The sequence below is a fragment of the Cyanistes caeruleus genome, chromosome 36, assembly GCF_971803275.1.
Source record: "Cyanistes caeruleus chromosome 36, bCyaCae1.hap1.1, whole genome shotgun sequence".
Taxonomy (NCBI): Eukaryota; Metazoa; Chordata; class Aves; order Passeriformes; family Paridae; genus Cyanistes; species Cyanistes caeruleus.
Window position 1 is genome coordinate 1,519,112 of NC_141737.1, and position 23,086 is coordinate 1,542,197.

Sequence of the window (23,086 nt, forward strand, 5' to 3'; positions counted from 1 at the left end):
AAAAAAGCGGGAACGGCCCGGGAGGGACCTGGGGGGGAGAGAGAGCAGGTAAAGCTCACCTGGGGACACCTGGGGACACCTGGGGACACCTGGGGACACCTGGGGGGGAGAGAGAGCAGGTAAAGCTCACCTGGGGACACCTGGGGACACCTGGGGACACCTGGGGACACCTGGGGGGTACCTGGGGGGTACCTGGGGACACCTGGGGGGGAGAGAGAGCAGGTAAAGCTCACCTGGGGACACCTGGGGACACCTGGGGACACCTGGGGGGTACCTGGGGACACCTGGGGACACCTGGGGACACCTGGGGGGTACCTGGGGACACCCGGGGACACCTGGGGACACCTGGGGGGGAGAGAGAGCAGGTAAACCTCACCTGGGGACACCTGGGGACACCTGGGGACACCTGGGGGGGAGAGAGAGCAGGTAAAGCTCACCTGGGGACACCTGGGGACACCTGGGGGGTACCTGGGGACACCTGGGGACACCTGGGGACACCTGGGGACACCTGGGGACACACCTGGGGGTACCTGGGGACACCTGGGGAGGGAAACCTGGCTCAGGTGTGGGGGGACTTTAATCCACTGGGGGGCCCCTCACCTGTCCTGACCCTTCACCTGTCCTGACCCCTCACCTGTTCCCACCTGTCCCCACCTGTCCTCACCTGTCTCAGCTGCCATGAGGATTTGGGGTCCCCTTTACCTGTGGGCTCACCTGGGGCTGCTCCTGCACCTGTGGCTCTGCGGTGAGTGGGACTGGGGGGGGGACAGGTGAGGGGGGACAGGTGAGGGGGGACAGGTGAGGGGGGACAGGTGAGGGGGGTGGGACAGGTGAGGGGGGACAGGTGGGGGGGAACAGGTGATGGGTGTGGGACAGGTGAGGGGGTTGGGACAGGTGAGGGGGTTGGGACAGGTGATGGGGACAGGTCAGGGGGGACAGGTGAGGGAGGTTGGGACAGGTGAGGGGGGTTGGGACAGGTGAGGGGGGTGGGACAAGTGAAGGGGGTTGGGACAGGTGAGGGGGGTGGGACAAGTGAAGGGGGTTGGGACAGGTGATGGGGACAGGTGAAGGGGGTTGGGACAGGTGAGGGGGGTTGGGACAGGTGAGGGAGGTGGGACAGGTGATGGGGACAGGTGAGGGGGGACAGGTGAGGGAGGTTGGGACAGGTGAGGGGGGTTGGGACAGGTGAGGGGGGTGGGACAGGTGAGGGGGGACAGGTGAGGGGGTTGGGACAGGTGAGGGGGGTGGGACAGGTGAGGGGGTTGGGACAGGTGAAGGGGGACAGGTGAGGGGGTTGGGACAGGTGAGGGGGGTGGGACAGGTGAGGGGGTTGGGACAGGTGAAGGGGGTTGGGACAGGTGAGGGGGTTGGGACAGGTGAAGGGGGTGGGACAGGTGAGGGAGGTTGGGACAGGTGAGGGGGGTTGGGACAGGTGAAGGGGGTTGGGACAGGTGAGGGGGTTGGGACAGGTGAGGGGGGTGGGACAGGTGAGGGAGGTTGGGACAGGTGAGGGGGGTTGGGACAGGTGAGGGGGGTGGGACAGGTGATGGGGACAGGTGAGGGGGGTTGGGACAGGTGAGGGGGGTTGGGACAGGTGATGGGGGTGGGACAGGTGATGGGGACAGGTGAGGGGGGTTGGGACAGGTGAAGGGGGTTGGGACAGGTGAGGGGGTTGGGACAGGTGATGGGGGTTGGGACAAGTGATGGGGGTGGGACAGGTGATGGGGACAGGTGAGGGGGTTGGGACAGGTGAGGGGGTTGGGACAGGTGAAGCGGGTTGGGACAGGTGAGGGGGGTTGGGACAGGTGAGGGGGGTTGGGACAAGTGATGGGGACAGGTGAGGGGACCCTGGCACCCTCAGGTGAGCCCAGGTGAGCTCACCTGTCCGTGTTCCATGTTCAGGTGTGCCCCCAGGTGCAGCAATGCCGCCCTCAGGTGCGACCCCAGGACCCCCAGGTGAGCCCCTGACGCCCTCAGGTGAGCTCCAGGTGAGCCCCAGGTGCCCAGGTGAGCTCACCTGTCCATGTTCTGTGTTCCAGGTGTGCCCCCAGGTGCGACACTGGCAACTTCAGGTGAGTCCGTGACACCCCCAGGTGCCCCCAGGTGAGCCCCAGGTGAGCCCCTGGTGCCCAGGTGAGCTCCAGGTGAGCCCCAGGTGAGTTCCTGGGGTGCCCAGGTGAGCTCACCTGTCCATGTTCTGTGTTCCAGGTGTGCCCCCAGGTGCGACCCCAGCACCCTCAGGTGAGTCTGTGACACCCCCAGGTGCCCCCAGGTACCCTGAGGTGAGCTCCAGGTGAGCCCCTGGTGCCCAGGTGAGCTCCAGGTGAGCCCCTGGTGCCCAGGTGAGCTCCAGGTGAGCTCCAGGTGAGCCCCTGGTGAGCTCCAGGTGAGCTCCAGGTGAGCCCTGGTGAGCCCCTGGTGCCCCCAGGTGAGCTCCAGGTGAGTCCCTGGTGAGCTCCAGGTGAGCCCTGGTGAGCCCCTGGTGCCCAGGTGAGCTCCAGGTGAGCTCCTGGTGCCCAGGTGAGCCCCTGGCACCCTCAGGTGAGCCCCTGGTGCCCCCAGGTGAGGTCCTGGTGCCCAGGTGAGCCCCAGGTGAGCCCCAGGTGTGCTCACCTGTCCCCGTTGCGTGTCCCAGGTGCGCCCCAGGAGGGCCAGGTGCGCCTGGCCGGGGGCCCGCACAGGTGCGCGGGGCGCGTCGAGGTGTTCCACGCGGGCAGGTGGGGCACGGTGTGCGACGACGGCTGGGAGCTGCCGGACGCGCAGGTGAGCTGCCGCCAGGTGCGCTGCGGCCCCGCCCTGGCGCTGGCGGGCTCAGGTGAGTTCGGGCCAGGTGAGGGCCCCATCTGGCTGGACGAGGTCACCTGCGAGGGCTCGGAGGCGGCGCTGGAGCTCTGCCCCGCCCACACCTGGGGACAGCACAACTGCCACCACGGAGAGGACGCGGGGGTCGTGTGCGCAGGTGAGCCCGGACAGGTGGGGACAGGTGAGGGGACAGGTGGGGACAGGTGAGGGGACAGGTGGAGACAGGTGAGGGGACAGGTGAGGGGACAGGTGAGGGGACGGGGGAACAGGTGAGGGGACAGGTGAGGGGACAGGTGGGGACAGGTGAGGGAACAGGTGATGGGACAGGTGGGGACAGGTGAGGGGACAGGTGAGGGGACAGGTGGGGACAGGTGAGGGGACAGGTGAGGGGACAGGTGGGGACAGGTGAGGGGACAGGTGAGGGGACGGGGGGAACAGTTGAGCAGGGCCAGGTGACCCCAGGTGACCCCAGGTGAGCCCAGGTGAGCTCAGGTGACCCCAGGTGACCCCAGGTGACCCCAGGTGAGCTCAGGTGACCCCAGGTGACCCCAGGTGCGCTCAGGTGACCCCAGGTGAGCTCAGGTGACCCCAGGTGACCCCAGGTGACCCCAGGTGAGCTCAGGTGACCCCAGGTGACCCCAGGTGCGCTCAGGTGACCCCAGGTGACCCCAGGTGAGCTCAGGTGAGCTCAGGTATGGACAGGTGAGCTCAGTTGAGCAGGGCCAGGTGACCCCAGGTGACCCCAGGTGTCCCCAGGTGCGCTCAGGTGACCCCAGGTGACCCCAGGTGACCCCAGGTGAGCTCAGGTGAGCTCAGGTGACCCCAGGTGTGTCCCCAGGTGCGCTCAGGTGACCCCAGGTGACCCCAGGTGCGCTCAGGTGTTCCCGTGTTCCCCCCCCAGGTGCGGATCCCTTGATGCAGCCCCAGGTGAATCCACAGGTGGACACCCAGACACAGCTGAAGGTAAGGCCCCAGGTGTGCCCAGGTGATCTCAGGTGTCCCCAAGTGTCCCCAGGTGTGTCCCAGGTGTGCCCAGGTGACCCCAGGTGTGTCCCCAGGTGTCCCCAGGTGTGTCCCCAGGTGTCTCCAGCTGTCCCCAGGTGACCCCAGGTGTGTCCCCAGGTGTCCCCAGGTGTGTCCCCAGCTGTCCCCAGGTGTCCCCAGGTGTCCCCAGGTGTCCCCAGGTGACCCCAGGTGTGTCCCCAGGTGCGGTTGGTGAACGGCTCCTCCAGGTGTGTGGGCAGGGTGGAGGTGCTGCACAAGCACAGGTGGGGCTCGGTCTGCGACGACACCTGGGACATGGCGGATGCACAGGTGAGCTGGGGACACACCTGGGGGTGGGGAACACCTGGGGACACACCTGGGACACACCTGGGACACACCTGGGACACAGCTGGGGACACACCTGGGGGTGGGGAACACCTGGGGACACACCTGGGACACACCTGGGACACAGCTGGGGACACACCTGGTGGTGGGGAACACCTGGGGACACACCTGGGACACACCTGGGGACACACCTGGGGGTGGGGAACACCTGGGGACACACCTGGGACACACCTGGGACATACCTGGGGGTGGGGACACCTGGGACACACCTGGGGATACACCTGGGGTTGGGGAACACCTGGGGACACACCTGGGACACACCCAGGACACACCTGGGGACACACCTGGGACACACCTGGGGACACCTGGGACACACTTGGGGGTGGTGATCACACCTGGGACACACCTGGGGCTCACCTGGGACACACCCAGGCTCACACCTGTGCCGGGCTCACACCTGTGCCAGGCTCACACCTGTGCCGGGCTCACACCTGTGCCAGGCTCACACCTGTGCCAGGCTCACACCTGGCCGGGCTCACACCTGTGCCGGGCTCACACCTGTGCCAGGCTCACACCTGGCCGGGCTCACACCTGTGCCGGGCTCACACCTGTGCTGGGATCACACCTGTGCCAGGCTCACACCTGGCCGGGCTCACACCTGGCCGGGCTCACACCTGGCTGGGATCACACCTGTGCCAGGCTCACACCTGTGCTGGGATCACACCTGTGCCAGGCTCACACCTGTGCCAGGCTCACACCTGTGCCAGGCTCACACCTGTGCTGGGATCACACCTGTGCTGGGATCACACCTGTGCCGGGCTCACACCTGGCCGGGCTCACACCTGTGCCGGGCTCACACCTGTGCCGGGCTCACACCTGTGCCAGGCTCACACCTGGCCGGGCTCACACCTGTGCCAGGCTCACACCTGTGCCAGGCTCACACCTGTGCCGGGCTCACACCTGTGCCGGGCTCACACCTGTGCCAGGCTCACACCTGTGCCAGGCTCACACCTGTGCCGGGCTCACACCTGTGCCGGGCTCACACCTCTGCTGGGCTCACACCTGTGCTGGGATCACACCTGTGCTGGGATCACACCTGTGCTGGGATCACACCTGGCCGGGCTCACACCTGTGCTGGGATCACACCTGTGCCAGGCTCACACCTGTGCCAGGCTCACACCTGTGCTGGGATCACACCTGTGCTGGGATCACACCTGTGCCGGGCTCACACCTGGCCGGGCTCACACCTGTGCCAGGCTCACACCTGTGCCAGGCTCACACCTGGCCGGGCTCACACCTGGCCGGGCTCACACCTGTGCCAGGCTCACACCTGGCCGGGCTCACACCTGTGCCGGGCTCACACCTGTGCCAGGCTCACACCTGTGCCAGGCTCACACCTGTGCTGGGATCACACCTGGCCGGGCTCACACCTGTGCCGGGCTCACACCTGGCTGGGCTCACACCTGGCCGGGCTCACACCTGTGCCAGGCTCACAGCTCTCACCTGCACAGGTGATCTGCCGTTACCTGGGCTGCGGCACCGCCCTGGCCGCACCTGGCCACGCCCACTTCGGGCAGGGGCGGGACCCGATCTGGCTGGACGGGACGCACTGCACAGGTGAGGAGCTCACCTTGAGCCAGTGCCACCTGCACACCTGGGGGGAGCACAACTGCGGCCACAGCGAGGACGCCGGCGTCGTCTGCTCAGGTGAGCTCGGGTGGGACAGGTGAGCTCGGGTGGGACAGGTGAGCTCGGGTGGGGCTCAGGTGAGCTCGGGTGGGACAGGTGAGCTCGGGTGGGACAGGTGAGCTCGGGTGGGGCTCAGGTGAGCTCGGGTGGGACAGGTGAGCTCGGGTGGGGCTCAGGTGAGCTCGGGTGGGGCTCAGGTGAGCTCGGGTGGGGCTCAGGTGAGATCGGGTGGGGCTCAGGTGAGCTCGGGTGGGACAGGTGAGCTCGGGTGGGGCTCAGGTGAGATCGGGTGGGACAGGTGAGCTCGGGTGGGACAGGTGAGATCAGGTGTGTTTGGGTGGGGCTCATGTGTGCTCAGGTGAGCTCGGGTGGGGCTCAGGTGAGATCAGGTGAGCTCGGGTGGGACAGGTGAGCTCGGGTGGGACAGGTGAGATCAGGTGGGGCTCAGGTGAGCTCAGGTGAGCTTGGATGGGGCTCAGGTGAGATCAGGTGAGATCAGGTGGGGCTCAGGTGAGATCAGGTGTGTTTGGGTGGGGCTCAGGTGTCCTCAGGTGTGTTTGGGTGGGGCTCAGCTGAGCTCGAGTGAGGCTCAGGTGGGCTCAGGTGCGCTCAGGTGTGCTGAGGTGTGTTTGGGTGGGGCTCAGGTGCGCTCAGGTGAGCTCAGGTGAGCTCAGGTGTGCTGAGGTGTGTTTGGGTGGGGCTCAGGTGTGCTCAGGTGAGCTCAGGTGAGCTCAGGTGAGCCCCAGGTGGGGCACGGGGGGGGGGGGACAGGTGAGCCTCAGGTGATGGAGAATGGGGGGGGGGCTCAGGTGTGCTCAGGTAACGGGTGAGCTCTGCAGGGGCCAAGGTGGGTGCCCAGGTGTGCCCAGGTGTGCCCAGGTGTACCCCAGGTGTACCCAGGTGTGCCCAGGTGTGCCCAGGTGTACCCAGGTATATCCCAGGTGTGCCCAGGTGTGCCCAGGTGTGCCCAGGTGTACCCAGGTATATCCCAGGTGTGCCCAGGTATATCCCAGGTGTACCCAGGTGTGCCCAGGTGTGCCCAGGTGTGCCCAGGTATATCCCAGGTGTGCCCAGGTGTACCCAGGTGTACCCAGGTGTGCCCAGGTGTGCCCAGGTGTACCCAGGTATATCCCAGGTGTGCCCAGGTGTGCCCAGGTGTGCCCAGGTATATCCCAGGTGTACCCAGGTGTGCCCAGGTGTGCCCAGGTGTGCCTCACCCCTCCCCCTCCCGCAGGTCCCGACCCCCCCCAGGTGCGGCTGCTGGGCGGCCCCGGGCCCTGCGCGGGGCAGGTGCAGGTGAGGCTGAACCGCACCTGGCTGCAGGTGTGCGGCCTCACCTGGGGGCTGCCCGAGGCTCAGGTGCTGTGCCGGCAGCTGGGCTGCGGCCCCGCCCTCAGCGCACCTGTGGGGCCGCACCTGCCGGGGGGGGCGTGGCTGGCCGGGCTCACCTGCCGGGGGAGCGAGGAGCTGCTGCTCGAGTGCCGGGGGCTGCAGGCAGGTACCTGCCCCACAGGTGTGACCGCCGCCGTGGCCTGCGAGGAGCTGCCAGGTGAGGGAGGGGCTCAGCTGTGCTCACCTGGCTGAGGGTGGGGTCTGCTGGGCCAGGTGGGGGAGGTGGAACCTCACCTGTGTCTCACCTGTCCTGTCACCTGTACCCTCACCTGTGTCTCACCTGTCCTGTCACCTGTACCCTCACCTGTCCCTCACCTGTGTCTCACCTGTCCTGTCACCTGTACCCTCACCTGTCCCTCACCTGTCCTGTCACCTGTCCTTGTCTCACCTGTTCCTCACCTGGCTGTACCTCACCTGTCTCACCTGCCCATCTCACCTCTCCCTCACCCTTGCCTTCCTCACCTGCCTCTGCTACCCCTCACCTGCCCCACCTGTGCCTCACCTGTCCATGTCTCACCTGTCCAACCTGTCCCACCCGTCACCTGTCTCACCTGTCCATCTCTCACCTGTCTCTCACCTGTCACTCACCTGTCACTCACCTGTCTCTCACCTGTCACTCACCTGGCTGGATCTCACCTGTCTCACCTGTCACTCACCTGTCACTCACCTGTCACTCACCTGGCTGGATCTCACCTGTCACACCTGTCCGTGTCTCACCTGTCCACTTCACCTGTCTCACCTGTCCATGTCTTACCTCTCTCACCTGTCTGTGTCTCACCTGTCTCACCTGTCTCACCTGTCTCACCTGTCCCTCACCTGTCCATGTCTCACCTGTCTCACCTATCTCACCTGTCTCACCTCTCACCTGTCCATCTCACCGGTCTCTCACCTGTCCGTGTCTCACCCGTCTCACCTGTCTCACCGGTCCATCTCACCTGTCTCTCACCTGTCTCACCTGTCCATGTCTCACCCGTCTCACCTGTCACTCACCTGTCACTCACCTATCACACCTGTCTGTGTCTCACCTGTCCACTTCTCCTGTTCCTCACCTGTCCATATCTCACCTGTCTCACCTGTCCGTGTCTCACCTGTCTCACCTGTCCATGTCTCACCTGTCCGTGTCTCACCTGTCTCACCTGTCCCTGTCTCACCTGTCCGTGTCTCACCTGTCCATGTCTCACCTGTCCATGTCTCACCTGTCCATGTCTCACCTGTCTCACCTGTCCATGTCTCACCTGTCTCACCTGTCTCACCTGTCCGTGTCTCACCTGTCCATGTCTCACCTGTCCATGTCTCACCTGTCCGTGTCTCACCTGTCTCACCTGTCCATGTCTCACCTGTCCGTGTCTCACCTGTCTCACCTGTCCATGTCTCACCTGTCTGTCTCACCTGTCTCACCTGTCCGTGTCTCACCTGTCTCACCTGTCCATGTCTCACCTGTCTGTCTCACCTGTCTCACCTGTCCGTGTCTCACCTGTCTCACCTGTCTCACCTGTCTCACCTGTCCACTTCACCTGTTCCTCACCTGTCTCACCTGTCACTCACCTGTCTCACCTGTCTCACCTGTCTCTCACCTGTCTGTGTCTCACCTGTCTCACCTGTCTCACCTGTCTCTCACCTGTCCGTCTCACCTGTCTCACCTGTCTCACCTGTCACTCACCTGTCACTCACCTGTCTCACCTGTCCGTGTCTCACCTGTCTCACCTGTCTCACACCTGTCCATGTTTCACCTGTCTCTCACCTGTCTCTCACCTGTCTCACCTGTCTCACCTGTCTCACCTGTCCATGTCTCACCTGTCCGTCTCACCTGTCTCACCTGTCTCACCTGTCTGTGTCTCACCTGTCCCACCCGTCACCTGTCTCACCTGTCCACTTCACCTGTCTCACCTGTCTCTCACCTGTCCATGTCTCACCTGTCTCACCTGTCTCACCTGTCCGTCTCACCTGTCTGTGTCTCACCTGTCTCACCTGTCTCACCTGTCTCTCACCTGTCCGTCTCAGCTGTCTCACCTGTCTCACCTGTCACTCACCTGTCACTCACGTGTCTCACCTGTCCATGTCTCACCTGTCCGTGTCTCACCTGTCCATGTCTCACCTGTCCATGTCTCACCTGTCCATGTCTCACCTGTCCGTCTCACCTGTCTCACCTGTCTGTGTCTCACCTGTCCATGTCTCACCTGTCTCACCTGTCTCACCTGTCTCACCTGTCCATATCTCACCTGTCTCACCTGTCTCACCTGTCTCACCTGTCTCACCTGTCTCACCTGTCTCTCACCTGTCCATGTCTCACCTGTCCGTCTCACCTGTCTCACCTGTCTCACCTGTCCGTGTCTCACCTGTCACTCACCTGTCACTCACCTGTCACTCACCTGTCTCACCTGTCCAGCCGTTCCCGGCTCCTGCTCGGTGCTGGAGGCTCTGCTGGGGGTGGGGGCGGGGCTCTGCGGGGCCCTGCTGGGCCTTTACCTGTGCGCCAGGTGTGCCCCGCCCCGCCGGGGCTGGCGCCGCACAGGTACGGCCGGGACCCCCCGGGAGACCCCAAAAAACCCCAAAACCCCCCAAAAATCCCCCGGGTGACCCCAAAACCCCCCCAAAAAACCCCGGTAACCCCCAAAACCCCCCCAAACCCCACAGGTGACCCCCAAATCCTTCAGGTGACCCCAAAAACCCCCCAAAAACCCCCAAAAATCCCCCAAAAAAACCCCCAAAATCCCCCGGGTGACCCCAAAACCCCCCCAAAACACCCCCAAAACCCCCCAAAAAACCCCAGGTAACCCCCAAAACCCCCCCAAACCCCACAGGTGACCCCAAAATCTCTCAGGTGACCCCAAAACCCCCCCAGAACCCCCAAAATCCCCGGGGTGACCCCAAAAAATCCCAAAAACCCCAGGTGACCCCAAAATCCCCCCAAAAACCCCAAAAACCCCCAGGTGACCCCAAAACCCCCCCAAAAACCCCCAAAAATCCCTCAGGTGACCCCAACCCCCCAAAAAAACCCCAAAATCCCTCGGGTGACCCCAAAAACCCCCCCAAAACCCCCCAAAATCCCCCCAAAAAACCCAAAATCCCCCGGGTGACCCCAAAAACCCCAAAAATCCCGCCCAAAAAACCCCAAAAACCCCCAGGTGACCCCAAAACCCCCCCAAAACCCCCGGGGTGACCCCAAAACCCCCCCAAAAAAACCCCAAAACCCCCCCAAAATCCCTCAGGTGACCCCAAAAATCCCTCAGGTGACCCCAAAACCCCCCAAGTGACCCCAAAAGCCCCCCAAAAATCCCTCAGGTGACCCCTCAGAAGCTCCTGAGCCCCCTCAGGACCCCCCCAAATCCACCCTAGGACCCCCCAAAATCCATCCCAAATTCCCCCGGGGCCCCCCCAAAATCCATCCCAAATCCCCCAAATCCCCCCCAAATCCACCTGGGACCCCCAAATCCACCCCCAAATCCCCCAAATTCACCCCAAATCCACCTGGGACCCCCCAAATCCACCCCCAAATCCCCCAAATCCACCCCAAATCCACCTGGGACCCCCAAATCCACCCCCAAATTCCCCTTAATCTCCCCCAAATCCACCTGGGACCCCCAAATCTTCCCCAAATCCCCCAAATCCCCCCCAAATTCCCCCAGGACCCCCCAAATCCATCCCAAATTCCCCAGGGACCCCCAAATTCACCCCAAATTCCCCAGGGACCCCCCAAAATCCATCCCAAATTCCCCTTAATCCCCTCCAAATCCACCTGGGACCCCCAGATTCACCCCAAATTCCCCAGGGACCCCCCAAAATCCACCCCCAAATCTTCCCCAAATCCCCCAAATCCCCCCCAAATTCCCCCAGGACCCCCCAAATCCATCCCAAATTCCCCAGGGACCCCCAAATTCACCCCAAATTCCCCAGAGACCCCCCAAAATCCATCCCAAATCCCCCAAATCCCCCCCAAATCCACCTGGGACCCCCCAAAATCCACCCCCAAATCTTCCCCAAATCCTCCAAATTCCCTCCAAATCCACCCCAAATCCCCCCAGGACCCCCCAAAATCCATCCCAAATTCCCCTTAATCCCCTCCAAATCCACCTGGGACCCCCAAATCCACCCCCAAATCTTCCCCAAATCCCCCCCAAATCCCCCCCAAATCCACCTGGGACCCCCAAATCCACCCCCAAATCTTCCCCAAATCCTCCAAATTCCCTCCAAATCCACCCCAAATCCCCCCAGGACCCCCCAAATCCATCCCAAATTCCCCAGGGACCCCCCAGAATCCCCCAGGGACCCCCAAATCCACCCCCAAATCCCCCAAATTCACCCCAAATCCCCCAAATCTTCCCCAAATCCACCTGGGACCCCCAAATCCACCCCCAAATCTTCCCCAAATCCCCCAAAATCCATCCCAAATTCCCCAAATCCCCCCCAAATCCACCAGGGACCCCCAAATCCCCTCGGGGGGTGCTGGGGGGGTCTCGGGGGGGGTTGGGGGGAGTTTTGGGGGGTCCCGGGGGGGATTTGGGGAATTCCGGGGATCCCTGGGGGGGTCTGGGGGTGGATTTTGGGGGGGATTTTGGGAATTTGGGGTGGATTTGGGGGGTCCTGGGGGGTTCTTGGGGAATTTGGGGGGGATCCCAGTGAATTTGGGGTGGATTTTGGGGGGGATTTGGGGAATTTGGGGTGGATTTGGGGGGTCTTGGGGGGTTCTTGGGGAATTTGGGGGGGATCCCGGTGAATTTGGGATGGATTTGGGGGGAATTTGGGGTGGATTTTGGGGTTGATTTGGGGAATTTGGGGTGGATTTGGGGGGATCCCGGTGAATTTAGGGTGGATTTGGGGGGTTCTGGCGGGATCTTGGGGAATTTGGGGTGGATTTGGGGTGGATTTGGGGGGATCCCGGGGAATTTGGGGTGTCCTGGGGGGGTCCGGAGGGTTTTGGGGAGGTTCTGGGGACCCCCCAAATTCCTGCCCCCCCCGACCCCTCCCCCATTCCCCAGGTGAGCCCCTGCTGCCAGAGCAGCCCCCGCGCTCCCCTGAGCTGTAGGAGCCCGGGACACCCCCAAATCACCTCGGAACTACCGTGAAATACCCCCCAAGACCAGTAAAAACCAGTAAAAACCAGTGAAAAACAATAAAAACCAATAAAAACCAGTAAGAACCAGTAAGAACCAGTACAGCCCGACTACATTACCCAGCACGCACCGCGCGCGGGAGGGCGGAATGGGCGTGGCCTGGCCGCGGAGGGGGCGTGGCCTCAGAGAGGCGGCGAAGGCGGGAATGTGAAGGGGCGTGGCCTCGTGAGGCGGAGGGGGCGTGGCTTGGCCAAGCGGCGCGGCCCGGGCGTTGCGCGGCGGCGGCGGCGGCGCCGGGCCCGGCCCTGCCCCGGTTCTAAGCCGGTCCTGCCCCGGTCTGGCCCCGGTAGAGCCTCCGGGAGCCCGGCAGGTGAGCGGGGAGCGGGGGAGAGGAGGAGGAGGAGGAGGAAGCGGCGGGGCCGCGGCGGCGGCGCCTGCGCGGGGCGGGCCTGGAGGAGGTGGGGCCTGCAGGGGCTGAGGGGAAAGGGGGCGGGGCCTGAGGTCGGTGAGGGGCGGGGCCTGTGTGGAGGGGCGTGGTTTATTGCGCCCTGGCCACGCCCCCATCTGGCCGCTCTCGTGTCGGGTTTGGGGTCTCAGCTGCGCACCTGGGATGGGTCTGGGGTCTCACCTGGTCCCCTGTGTCGGGTCTGGGGTCTCACCTGGCCCCATGTTTTGGGTCTGGGGTCTCACCTGGTCCCCTGTGTCGGGTCTGGGGTCTCACCTGGCCCCATGTTTTGGGTCTGGGGTCTCAGCTGCGTGCCTGGGATGGGTCTGGGGTCTCACCTGGCCCCCTGTGTCAGGTCTGGGGTCTCACCTGGCCCCTCCGGGGGGGGTTTGGGGTCTCACCTGGCCCCCCTGTGTCGGGTTTGGGGTCTCACCTGTCCCCAGGTCCCTGCAGTGTTGGGTCTGGGGTCTCACCTGGCCCCGTGTTTTGGGTCTGGGCTCTCACCTGGCCCCGTGTTTTGGGTCTGGGCTCTCACCTGACCCTGTGGCTCCCACCTGGACTCTCACCTGCTGCCCATGTTTCAGTCTGAGCTTTTGTCTGTCCCAGGTTTGGGCTCTCACCTGACTCTGTGTCTCATCTCGGGGTCTCACCTGTCCCCCATGTTCCATATCTGGGCTCTCACCTGTCCCAGGTTTGGGCGCTCACCTGTGCCAGCTCTGGGCTCTCACCTGTGCCAGGTTTGGATTCTCACCTGTGCCAGGTCTGAGGTCTCACCTGTATCAGTTCTGGGCTCTCACCAGTCCCAGGTTTGGGCTCTCACCTGACTCTGTGTCTCATCTCGGGGTCTCACCTGTCCCCCATGTTCCATATCTGGGCTCTCACCTGTGCCAGGTTTGGGCTCTCACCTGTCCCAGCTCTGGGCTCTCACCTGTCCCAGCTCTGGCCTCTCACCTGTCCCAGGTTTGGGCTCTCACCTGTGCCAGGTTTGGGCTCTCACCTATGCCAGCTCTGGGCTCTCACCTGTCCCAGCTCTGGGCTCTCACCTGTGCTCGTGTCCCCCTCAGGTGTGGCCATGGCGGGCGCGACGCCCCCCGCAGGTGCCCCCGAGCACCCCTTCACCTGCCGGGAATGCGGCAAATCCTTCCGCTGGTCCTCGCGCCTGGCGCATCACCTGCGCAGCCACACAGGTGAGCGACCCTACAAATGCCCCGAGTGCCCCAAAGCCTTCAAGGGCTCCTCCGCCCTCCTCTACCACCTGCGGGGCCACACAGGTGAGCGGCCCTACACCTGCTCCACCTGCGGCAAGAGCTTCAAGCGCTCCTCGCTGCTGCAGACTCACCTGCGCGTGCACACGGGGCTGCGCGCCTTCAGGTGCGCCCAGTGCGGCCTCACCTTCAAGTGGGCGTCGCACTACCAGTACCACCTGCGGCAGCACTCAGGTGAGCGGCCCTACCGCTGCCCCACCTGCCCCAAGGCCTTCAAGAACTCGTCCAGCCTGCGGCGGCACCGCCACACCCACACGGGCGAGCGCCCGCACACCTGCGGCACCTGCGGGAAGGGCTTCGCGCAGGCGGCCAACCTGCGGCAGCACCTGCGGGTGCACACGGGGGAGCGGCCCTACACCTGCGGCACCTGCGGCAAGAGCTTCACGCACTCCTCCAACCTGCACCTGCACCGGCGCACGCACGGCCCCGCCCCGCAGTGCCCCACCTGCGCCGCGCCCTCGCGCGCCTGCCCGCGGCGGCACCTGCGGGACCCCGCCCCCGACGCCGCCTCACCTGAGCCGCTCTGGAGGCCGCTGGGGGTCACCTGCGCCGAGCAAGAGGTGCCGGCGGCCCCGCCCCACCGCTGCCTCACCTGCGGCAAGAGCTTCAAGAACGGCTCGGGGCTGGCGCGGCACCTGCCCGGCCACGAGCGGCTCAGGTGCGCGGCCCCGCCCCCGCCAGGTGAGGCGGCCGCCGCCGCGGCGCCGCCCGAGCGGCCGTACAGGTGCGGCGAGTGCGGCAAAGCCTTCAAGGGCTCCTCGGGGCTGCGCTACCACCTGCGCGACCACACAGGTGAGCGGCCCTACACCTGCGCCACCTGCGGCAAGAGCTTCAAGCGCTCCTCGCTGCTGCAGACTCACCTGCGCGTGCACACGGGGCTGCGCGCCTTCAGGTGCGCCCAGTGCGGCCTCACCTTCAAGTGGGCGTCGCACTACCAGTACCACCTGCGGCAGCACTCAGGTGAGCGGCCCTACCGCTGCCCCACCTGCCCCAAGGCCTTCAAGAACTCGTCCAGCCTGCGGCGGCACCGCCACACCCACACGGGCGAGCGCCCGCACACCTGCGGCACCTGCGGGAAGGGCTTCGCGCAGGCGGCCAACCTGCGGCAGCACCTGCGGGTGCACACGGGGGAGCGGCCCTACACCTGCGGCACCTGCGGCAAGAGCTTCACGCACTCCTCCAACCTGCACCTGCACCGGCGCACGCACTCGGCGGCGCGGCCCTTCCGCTGCCCCGCCTGCCCCAAAGCTTTCGCCGTGGCCGCTTACCTGCGGCGGCACCTGCGCACGCACGGCCGCGCGCCCGACGCCGCCTCACCTGCGCCGGCCGCGGCGTACCTGGTGCTGCCGGCGCCGCAGGGGCTGCGGATCCTGCCCGGGGGCCCCGCCCAGCGCAAGGTGCTGCTGCTGGCCGGCCCCGCCCCCGCGCACCTGGCGCAGGTGGGGAGGGGACAGCGCGGCTGGCAGAGCGTCCTGGTGGTGCCAGGGAGCGGGAGGGGGGGGGCGGGGACGGGGGTGAGGCTGCAGGTGGCGGAGGTGACAGCGGTGACAGGTGTGACAGGTGTGACAGGGGTGACAGGAGTGACAGGTGTGACAGGTGTGACAGGGGTGACAGGAGTGACAGGTGTGACAGGGGTGACAGGTGTGACAGGTGTGACAGGGGTGACAGGAGTGACAGGTGTGACAGGGGTGACAGGAGTGACAGGAGTGACAGGTGTGACAGGGGTGACAGGTGTGACAGGTGTGACAGGAGTGACAGGGGTGACAGGTGTGACAGGTGTGACAGGGGTGACAGGGGTGACAGGCATCACAGGGGTCACAGGTGTTTCACGTGTCACAGGTGTGTCAGGTGTCACAGGTGTCACAGGTGTAGGGGTCACAGGTGTGTCAGGTGTCACAGGTGTCACAGGTGTCACAGGTGTAGGGGTCACAGGTGTGTCAGGGGTCACAGGTGTCACAGGTATAGGTGTGACAGGTGTAGGTGTGACCGGTGTCACAGGTGTGTCAGGGGTCACAGGTGTCACAGGTGTGTCAGGGGTCACAGGTGTGACAGGCATGACAGGTGTGGCACATGTGACAGGTGTGTCAGGTGTCACAGGTTTATCAGGTGTCACAGGTGTGTCAGGGGTCACAGGTGTAGGTGTCACAGGTGTAGGTGTCACAGGTTTATCAGGGGTCACAGGTTTATCAGGTGTCACAGGTTTATCAGGGGTCACAGGTGTGTCAGGTGTCACAGGTGTCACAGGTGTCACAGGTGTCCAGCTCCAGGTAGTGCCGGTGGCCCCAGAGGTCCCCAAAGTCCAGGTGCAAGGCAGGGATGTGACAGCGGTGACAGGTGTAGGTGCCACAGGTGTCACAGGTGTGACAGGGGTGTCAGGGGTCACAGGTGTGTCAGGTGTCCCAGGTATAGGTGTCACAGGTGTCACAGGTGTCACAGGTGTCACAGGGGTACAGCTGCAGGTGCTGCCGGTGCCCTCGGACATCACCAATGTCCAGCTCCGGGTGTTGCCAGCACCACCTGAGGTCCCCAATGTCCAGCTCCGTGCAGGTGAAGTGACCAACGTCCATCTCCAGGCCACCGAGGTCCCCAATGTCCATCTCCAGGCCACCGAGGTCCCCAACGTCCATCTCCAGGCCACCGAGGTCCCCAGTGTCCATCTCCAGGCCACCGAAGTCCCCACTGTCCATCTCCAGGCCCTGCCGCTCACCTCAGGTGTCACCAATGTCCAGCTCCAGGTGTTGCCACCACCCTCAGGTGGCACCGGTGTCCATCTCCAGGCCACTGAGGTGACCAATGTCCAGCTCCAGGCCACTGAGGTGACCAATGTCCAGCTCCAGGTGCTGCCACCGCCACCTGAGGTGACCGGTGTCCACCTCCAGGCCACCGAGATGACCAGCATCCAGCTGGAGCCCATGGAGGAGGTGCCCAGTGTCCACCTGGAGACCGTGGAGGTGACCGATGTCCACCTGGAGAGCTCAGAGCTGCCCAGCGTCCACCTGGAGACCATGGAGGAGGTGCCCAGCGCCCACCTGGAGACCTCAGAGGTCCCCTCTGACCACCTGGAGGTGACCAATGTCCACCTGGAGACCTCAGAGATCCCCTCTGACCACCTGGAGGTGCCCGGCGCCCACCTAGACACCTTGGAGATGACCGATGTCCACCTGGAGGTGCCCGGTGCCCACCTGGAGCCCTGTGAGGTGACCGATGTCCACCTGGAGGTGCCCGGTCTGCACCTGGACACATCAAAGGTGCCCGGTGGCCACCTGGAGCCCACAGAGGTGCACCTGGACCCGCCCTAGGAGGTGCCCGGTGTCCACCTGGACACACCTTGGAGGTGCCCTCTGGCCACCTGGACACACCTTGGAGATGACCAATGTCCACCTGGAGGTGCCCGGTGCCCACCTGGAGGTGCCCAGGTCTCACCTGGAGGTGCCCAGGGCCCACCTGGAGGTGCCCAGGGCCCACCTGGAGGTGCCCAGGACCCACCTGGAGGTGCCCAGGGCCCACCTGGAGGTGCCCAGGACCCACCTGGAGGTGCCCAGGGCCCACCTGGAGGTGCCCAGGGCCCACCTGGACATGTCAGAGGTGCCTGGTGTCCACCTGGACACACCTTGGAGATGACCAGTGTCCACCTGGAGGTGCCCAGGACCCACCTGGAGGTGCCCAGATCTCACCTGGAGGTGCCCAGGGCCCACCTGGAGACATCAGAGCTGCCCAGGGCCCACCTGGAGACTTCTGAGGAGGTTCCCAGTGTCCACCTGGAGACCACACAGGTGCCCAGGTCCCACCTGGAACTGCCCAGGGCCCACCTGGAACTGCCCAGGGCCCACCTGGACATGTCAGAGGTGCCCATGTCCCACCTGGAGACCATGGAGGTGACCGATGTCCTCCTGGTGACATCAGAGCTGCCCAGGTCTCACCTGGAGGTGCCCAGGTCTCACCTGGAGGTGCCCAGGACCCACCTGAAGGTGCCCAGGTCTCACCTGGAGACCCCCAAATGCCGGGGGGGGGGCAACTGCACACCTGGGACTGTGGGTGGGCGGGGCCTGGGGGTACCTGGGGACACCTGGGGGTACCTGAGGGGTACCTGGGGACACCTGAGTGGTGTCTGGGGGTATCTGAGGGTACCTGGGGGACACCTGGGGGTACCTGAGCTCACCTGGCCTCACCTGAGGCCGTTCCCGCCCCTCCCCCGTGTCAATAAAGGCGCCCCTCCCCCCTTCCCCTTTGGTTTTGTTGTTTCCGGGAGGGGGAGGGGCCAAGGGGTGGGGGGGGCAGTTTTATCTTCCAGTATGGCACCAGTAACCCCCAGTGTGACACCAGTATGGCCCCAGTCGTTCCCAGTATGGCCCCAGTCGTTCCCAGTATGGCCCCAGTTGGTCCCAGTATGGCCCCAGTCGTTCCCAGTACGGCCCCAGTAACCCCCAGTATGGCCCCAGTATAGCCCAGTATGGCACCAGTATGGCCCCAGTCGTTCCCAGTATGGCACCAGTGTTCCCGGTATGGCACCAGTATAGCCCAGTATGGCACCAGTAACCCCCAGTATGACACCAGTGTTCCCAGTATGGCCCCGGTGATTCCCAGTATGGCCCCAGTATAGCCCAGTATGGCACCAGTATGGCCCCAGTCGTTCCCAGTATGGCCCCAGTCGTTCCCAGTATGGCCCCAGTTGGTCCCAGTATGGCCCCAGTCGTTCCCAGTATGGCACCAGTAACCCCCAGTATGGCTCCAGTATAGCCCAGTATGGCACCAGTATGGCCCCAGTCGTTCCCAGTATGGGCCCAGTCGTTCCCAGTATGGCCCCAGTTGGTCCCAGTATGGCCCCAGTCGTTCCCAGTATGGCACCAGTGTTCCCAGTATGGCACCAGTAACCCCCAGTATGGCCCCAGTATAGCCCAGTATGGCACCAGTATGGCCCCAGTCATTCCCAGTATGGCCCCAGTAACCCCCAGTTGGTCCCAGTATGGCCCCAGTTGTTCCCAGTATGGCACCAGTGTTCCCAGTATGGCATCAGGGATTCCCAGTCTAGCCCCAGTATAGCCCAGTCCATCCCAGTATGGCCCCAGTCGTTCCCAGTATGGCCCCAGTAACCCCCAGTGTGACACCAGTATGGCCCCAGTTGGTCCCAGTATGGCCCCGGTGATTCCCAGTATGGTGGCCCCAGTTGTTCCCAGTATGGCCCCAGTAACCCCCAGTGTTCCCAGTATGGCCCCAGTAACCCCCAGTATGGCCCCGGTGATTCCCAGTATGGCCCCAGTCGTTCCCAGTACGGCCCCAGAAACCCCCAGTATGGCCTCAGTAACCCCCAGTATGGCACCAGTATGGCCCCAGTTGTTCCCAGTATGGCCCCAGTAACCCCCAGTATGGCCCAGTCCATCCCAGTCCCCTCACAGTACACTGAAATCCCCTCCCAGTCCCTCCCAGTATATCCCAGTGCCCCCTCAATCTCCTCCCAGTCCCCTCACAGCCATTCCCAGTGCCTCCCAGTACATCCCAGTGCCCCCTAAACCCCCTCCCAGTATATCCCAGTATATCCCAGTGCTCCCAAACTCCGTCCCAGTACGTCCCAGTATATCCCAGTGCTCCCAAACCCCCTCCCAGTACGTCCCAGTATATCCCAGTGCTCCCAAACTCCGTCCCAGTACATCCCAGTGCCTCCCAGTGCCCCCTAAACCCCCTCCCAGTATATCCCAGTATATCCCAGTGCTCCCAAACCCCCTCCCAGTCCCTCCCAGTATATCCCAGTGCTCCCAAACCCCCTCCCAGTATATCCCAGTGCCCCCTAAACCCCCTCCCAGTATATCCCAGTATATCCCAGTGCTCCCAAACCCCCTCCCAGTCCTTCCCAGTCCCTCCCAGTATATCCCAGTGCCTCCCAGTACATCCCAGTGCCCCCTAAACCCCCTCCCAGTATATCCCAGTATATCCCAGTGCCCCCTAAACCCCTTCCCAGTACATCCCAGTATATCCCAGTGCTCCCAAACCCCTTCCCAGTACATCCCAGTACATCCCAGTGCCCCCTAAACCCCCTCCCAGTACATCCCAGTGCCCCCTAAACCCCCTCCCAGTACATCCCAGTGCCCCCTAAACCCCCTCCCAGTACATCCCAGTATATCCCAGTGCTCCCAGACCCCCTCCCAGTTCCCTGGGCTCCCTTCCCAGTTCCCCCCAGTTCCCCCCAGTGCCCCCAGCTCCCCTCCCCCCCCCCCCGGTTATTTCGGGCCCCCCGCACCTGTCCCTGCCCCTCCCCCACCCGGGCCCCGCGCCACGGCCCCTCCCCCACCCGGCCAGGCCCGGGGCACTGGGAGAGACTGGGAGCACTGGGCTGAACTGGGAGCACTGGGCTGAACTGGGAGCACTGAACTGGGAGCACTGGGCTGAACTGGGAACACTGAACTGGGAGCACTGGGCTGAACTGGGAACACTGAACTGGGAGCACTGAACTGGGAGCACTGGGCTGAACTGGGAGCACTGGGCTGAACTGGGAGCACTGGGCTGAACTGGGAACACTGAACTGGGAGCACTGGGCTGAACTGGGAGCACTGGGCTGAACTGGGAACACTGAACTGGGAGCACTGGTGTGAACTGGGAGCACTGGGCTGAACTGGGACACTGAACTGGGAGCACTGAACTGGGAGCACTGGGCTGAACTGGGAGCACTGGGCTGAACTGGGAGCACTGGGCTGAACTGGGAACACTGAACTGGGAGCACTGGGCTGAACTGGGAGCACTGGGCTGAACTGGGAACACTGAACTGGGAGCACTGGGCTGAACTGGGAGCACTGAACTGGGAGCACTGGGCTGAACTGGGAGCACTGGGCTGAACTGGGAGCACTGAACTGGGAGCACTGGTGTGAACTGGGAACACTGAACTGGGAGCACTGGGCTGAACTGGGAGCACTGAACTGGGAGCACTGGGCTGAACTGGGAGCACTGGGCTGAACTGGGAGCACTGGGCTGAACTGGGAGCACTGAACTGGGAGCACTGGGCTGGACTGGGACACTGAACTGGGAGCACTGAACTGGGAGCACTGGGCTGAACTGGGAGCACTGGTGTGAACTGGGAGCACTGGGCTGAACTGGGAGCACTGGGCTGAGCTGGGAACACTGAACTGGGAGCACTGAACTGGGAGCACTGGGCTGAACTGGGAGCACTGAACTGGGAGCACTGGGCTGAACTGGGAGCACTGAACTGGGAGCACTGGGCTGAACTGGGAGCGCTGGGCTGGGAGCACTGGTGTGAACTGGGAGCACTGGGCTGAACTGGGAGCACTGGGCTGAACTGGGAACACTGAACTGGGAGCACTGGGCACACTGAACTGGTCCAAAGTGATCCAAATTGGGACCACTGGTCCGAACTGGTCCGAATTGGTCCGAACTGGGAGCGCTGGGTTGAACTGGTCCGAACTGGTCCGGACTGGTCCGAACTGGGAGCTCTGGGCACACTGAACTGGTCTGAACTGGTCCGGACTGGTCGGAACTGGGAGCGCTGGGCCGGGCCCGCTGTGACCCGGGAGGAATTCGGGCCCGCCCCTCCCCCCCCCGGCCACCTGTGGCTGCGCTAATTAGCGATGATTGATTGATTGATTGCCGGGGTGATTAATGACCCGGGCGTGATTAATGACCCGGGCGTGATTAATGACCCGGGAATGATTAATGACCCGGGCGTGATTAATGACCCGCGGAAGATTAATGACCCGGGCGTGATTAATGACCCGCGGAAGATTAATTACCCGAGAATGATTAATTACCCGGGGGTGATTAATGAGCGGCGGGATTGATTACGGGCGTGACTAATTACCGGGAATTATGGTTAATTACCCGGAGATAATTAATTTAAATGGGGAATGATTGATTACCCGGGCATGATTAATTACCGGGGGGTGATTAATGAGCAGGGCAGGGTTAATTGGCTCGGGTGATTAATGAGCAGGGCAGGGTTAATTACCCGGGTGATTAATGAGCAGGGCAGGGTTAATTACCCGGATGATTAATGACAGGGCAGGGTTAATTGGCTCGGGTGATTAATGACAGGGCAGGGTTAATTGGCTCGGGTGATTAATGAGCAGGGCAGGGTTAATTGGCTCGGGTGATTAATGAGCAGGGCAGGGTTAATTACCCGGGTGATTAATGAGCAGGGCAGGGTTAATTACCCGGATGATTAATGACAGGGCAGGGTTAATTGGCTCGGGTGATTAATGAGCAGGGCAGGGTTAATTACCCGGATGATTAATGACAGGGCAGGGTTAATTACCGGGGGGTGATTAATGACAGGGAAGGGTTAATTGGCTCGGGTGATTAATCACCGGGCAGGGTTAATTACCCGGATGATTAATGACAGGGCAGGGTTAATTGGCTCGGGTGATTAATGAGCAGGGCAGGGTTAATTGGCTCGGGTGATTAATGACAGGGCAGGGTTAATTACCCGGATGATTAATGAGCAGGGCAGGGTTAATTGGCTCGGGTGATTAATGAGCAGGGGAGGGTTAATTACCCGGATGATTAATGAGCAGGGCAGGGTTAATTGGCTCGGGTGATTAATGAGCAGGGCAGGGTTAATTGGCTCGGGTGATTAATGACAGGGCAGGGTTAATTACCCGGATGATTAATGACAGGGCAGGGTTAATTACCCGGATGATTAATGACAGGGCAGGGTTAATTGGCTCGGGTGATTAATGAGCAGGGCAGGGTTAATTGGCTCGGGTGATTAATGACAGGGCAGGGTTAATTGGCTCGGGTGATTAATGACAGGGCAGGGTTAATTACCCGGATGATTAATGACAGGGCAGGGTTAATTGGCTCGGGTGATTAATGACAGGGCAGGGTTAATTACCCGGGTGATTAATGAGCAGGGCAGGGTTAATTGGCTCGGGTGATTAATGACAGGGCAGGGTTAATTGGCTCGGGTGATTAATGAGCAGGGCAGGGTTAATTGGCTCGGGTGATTAATGACAGGGCAGGGTTAATTGGCTCGGGTGATTAATGAGCAGGGCAGGGTTAATTGGCTCGGGTGATTAATGACAGGGCAGGGTTAATTACCCGGATGATTAATGACAGGGCAGGGTTAATTGTCTCGGGTGATTAATGACAGGGCAGGGTTAATTGGCTCGGGT

General features: G+C 63.1%; 2 protein-coding genes across 2 annotated transcripts; both read left to right on the plus strand.

Moving 5' to 3' along the window:
• The first annotated feature begins 19 nt into the window (after window positions 1–19).
• LOC147647570 (scavenger receptor cysteine-rich domain-containing group B protein-like) lies at window positions 20–12,359 on the plus strand. Its single transcript, XM_086871650.1, has 11 exons — window positions 20–48; window positions 674–745; window positions 1,903–1,956; window positions 2,209–2,241; window positions 2,636–2,959; window positions 3,704–3,765; window positions 4,009–4,116; window positions 5,643–5,838; window positions 7,055–7,369; window positions 9,599–9,724; window positions 12,189–12,359. Exons 2-11 carry the CDS (start codon window positions 679–681, stop codon window positions 12,233–12,235), a joined length of 1,332 nt encoding a protein of 443 aa, XP_086727776.1. The 5' UTR covers window positions 20–48; window positions 674–678; the 3' UTR covers window positions 12,236–12,359.
• Window positions 12,360–12,505: 146 nt separating this feature from the next.
• LOC111940593 (uncharacterized) lies at window positions 12,506–18,867 on the plus strand. Its single transcript, XM_086871556.1, is given in 6 exon segments — window positions 12,506–12,633; window positions 13,773–17,270; window positions 17,272–17,576; window positions 17,579–18,004; window positions 18,318–18,473; window positions 18,748–18,867. Coding segments are annotated over 5 exon segments (4,497 nt in total). The 5' UTR covers window positions 12,506–12,633; window positions 13,773–13,780.
• Window positions 18,868–23,086: the final 4,219 nt, after the last annotated feature.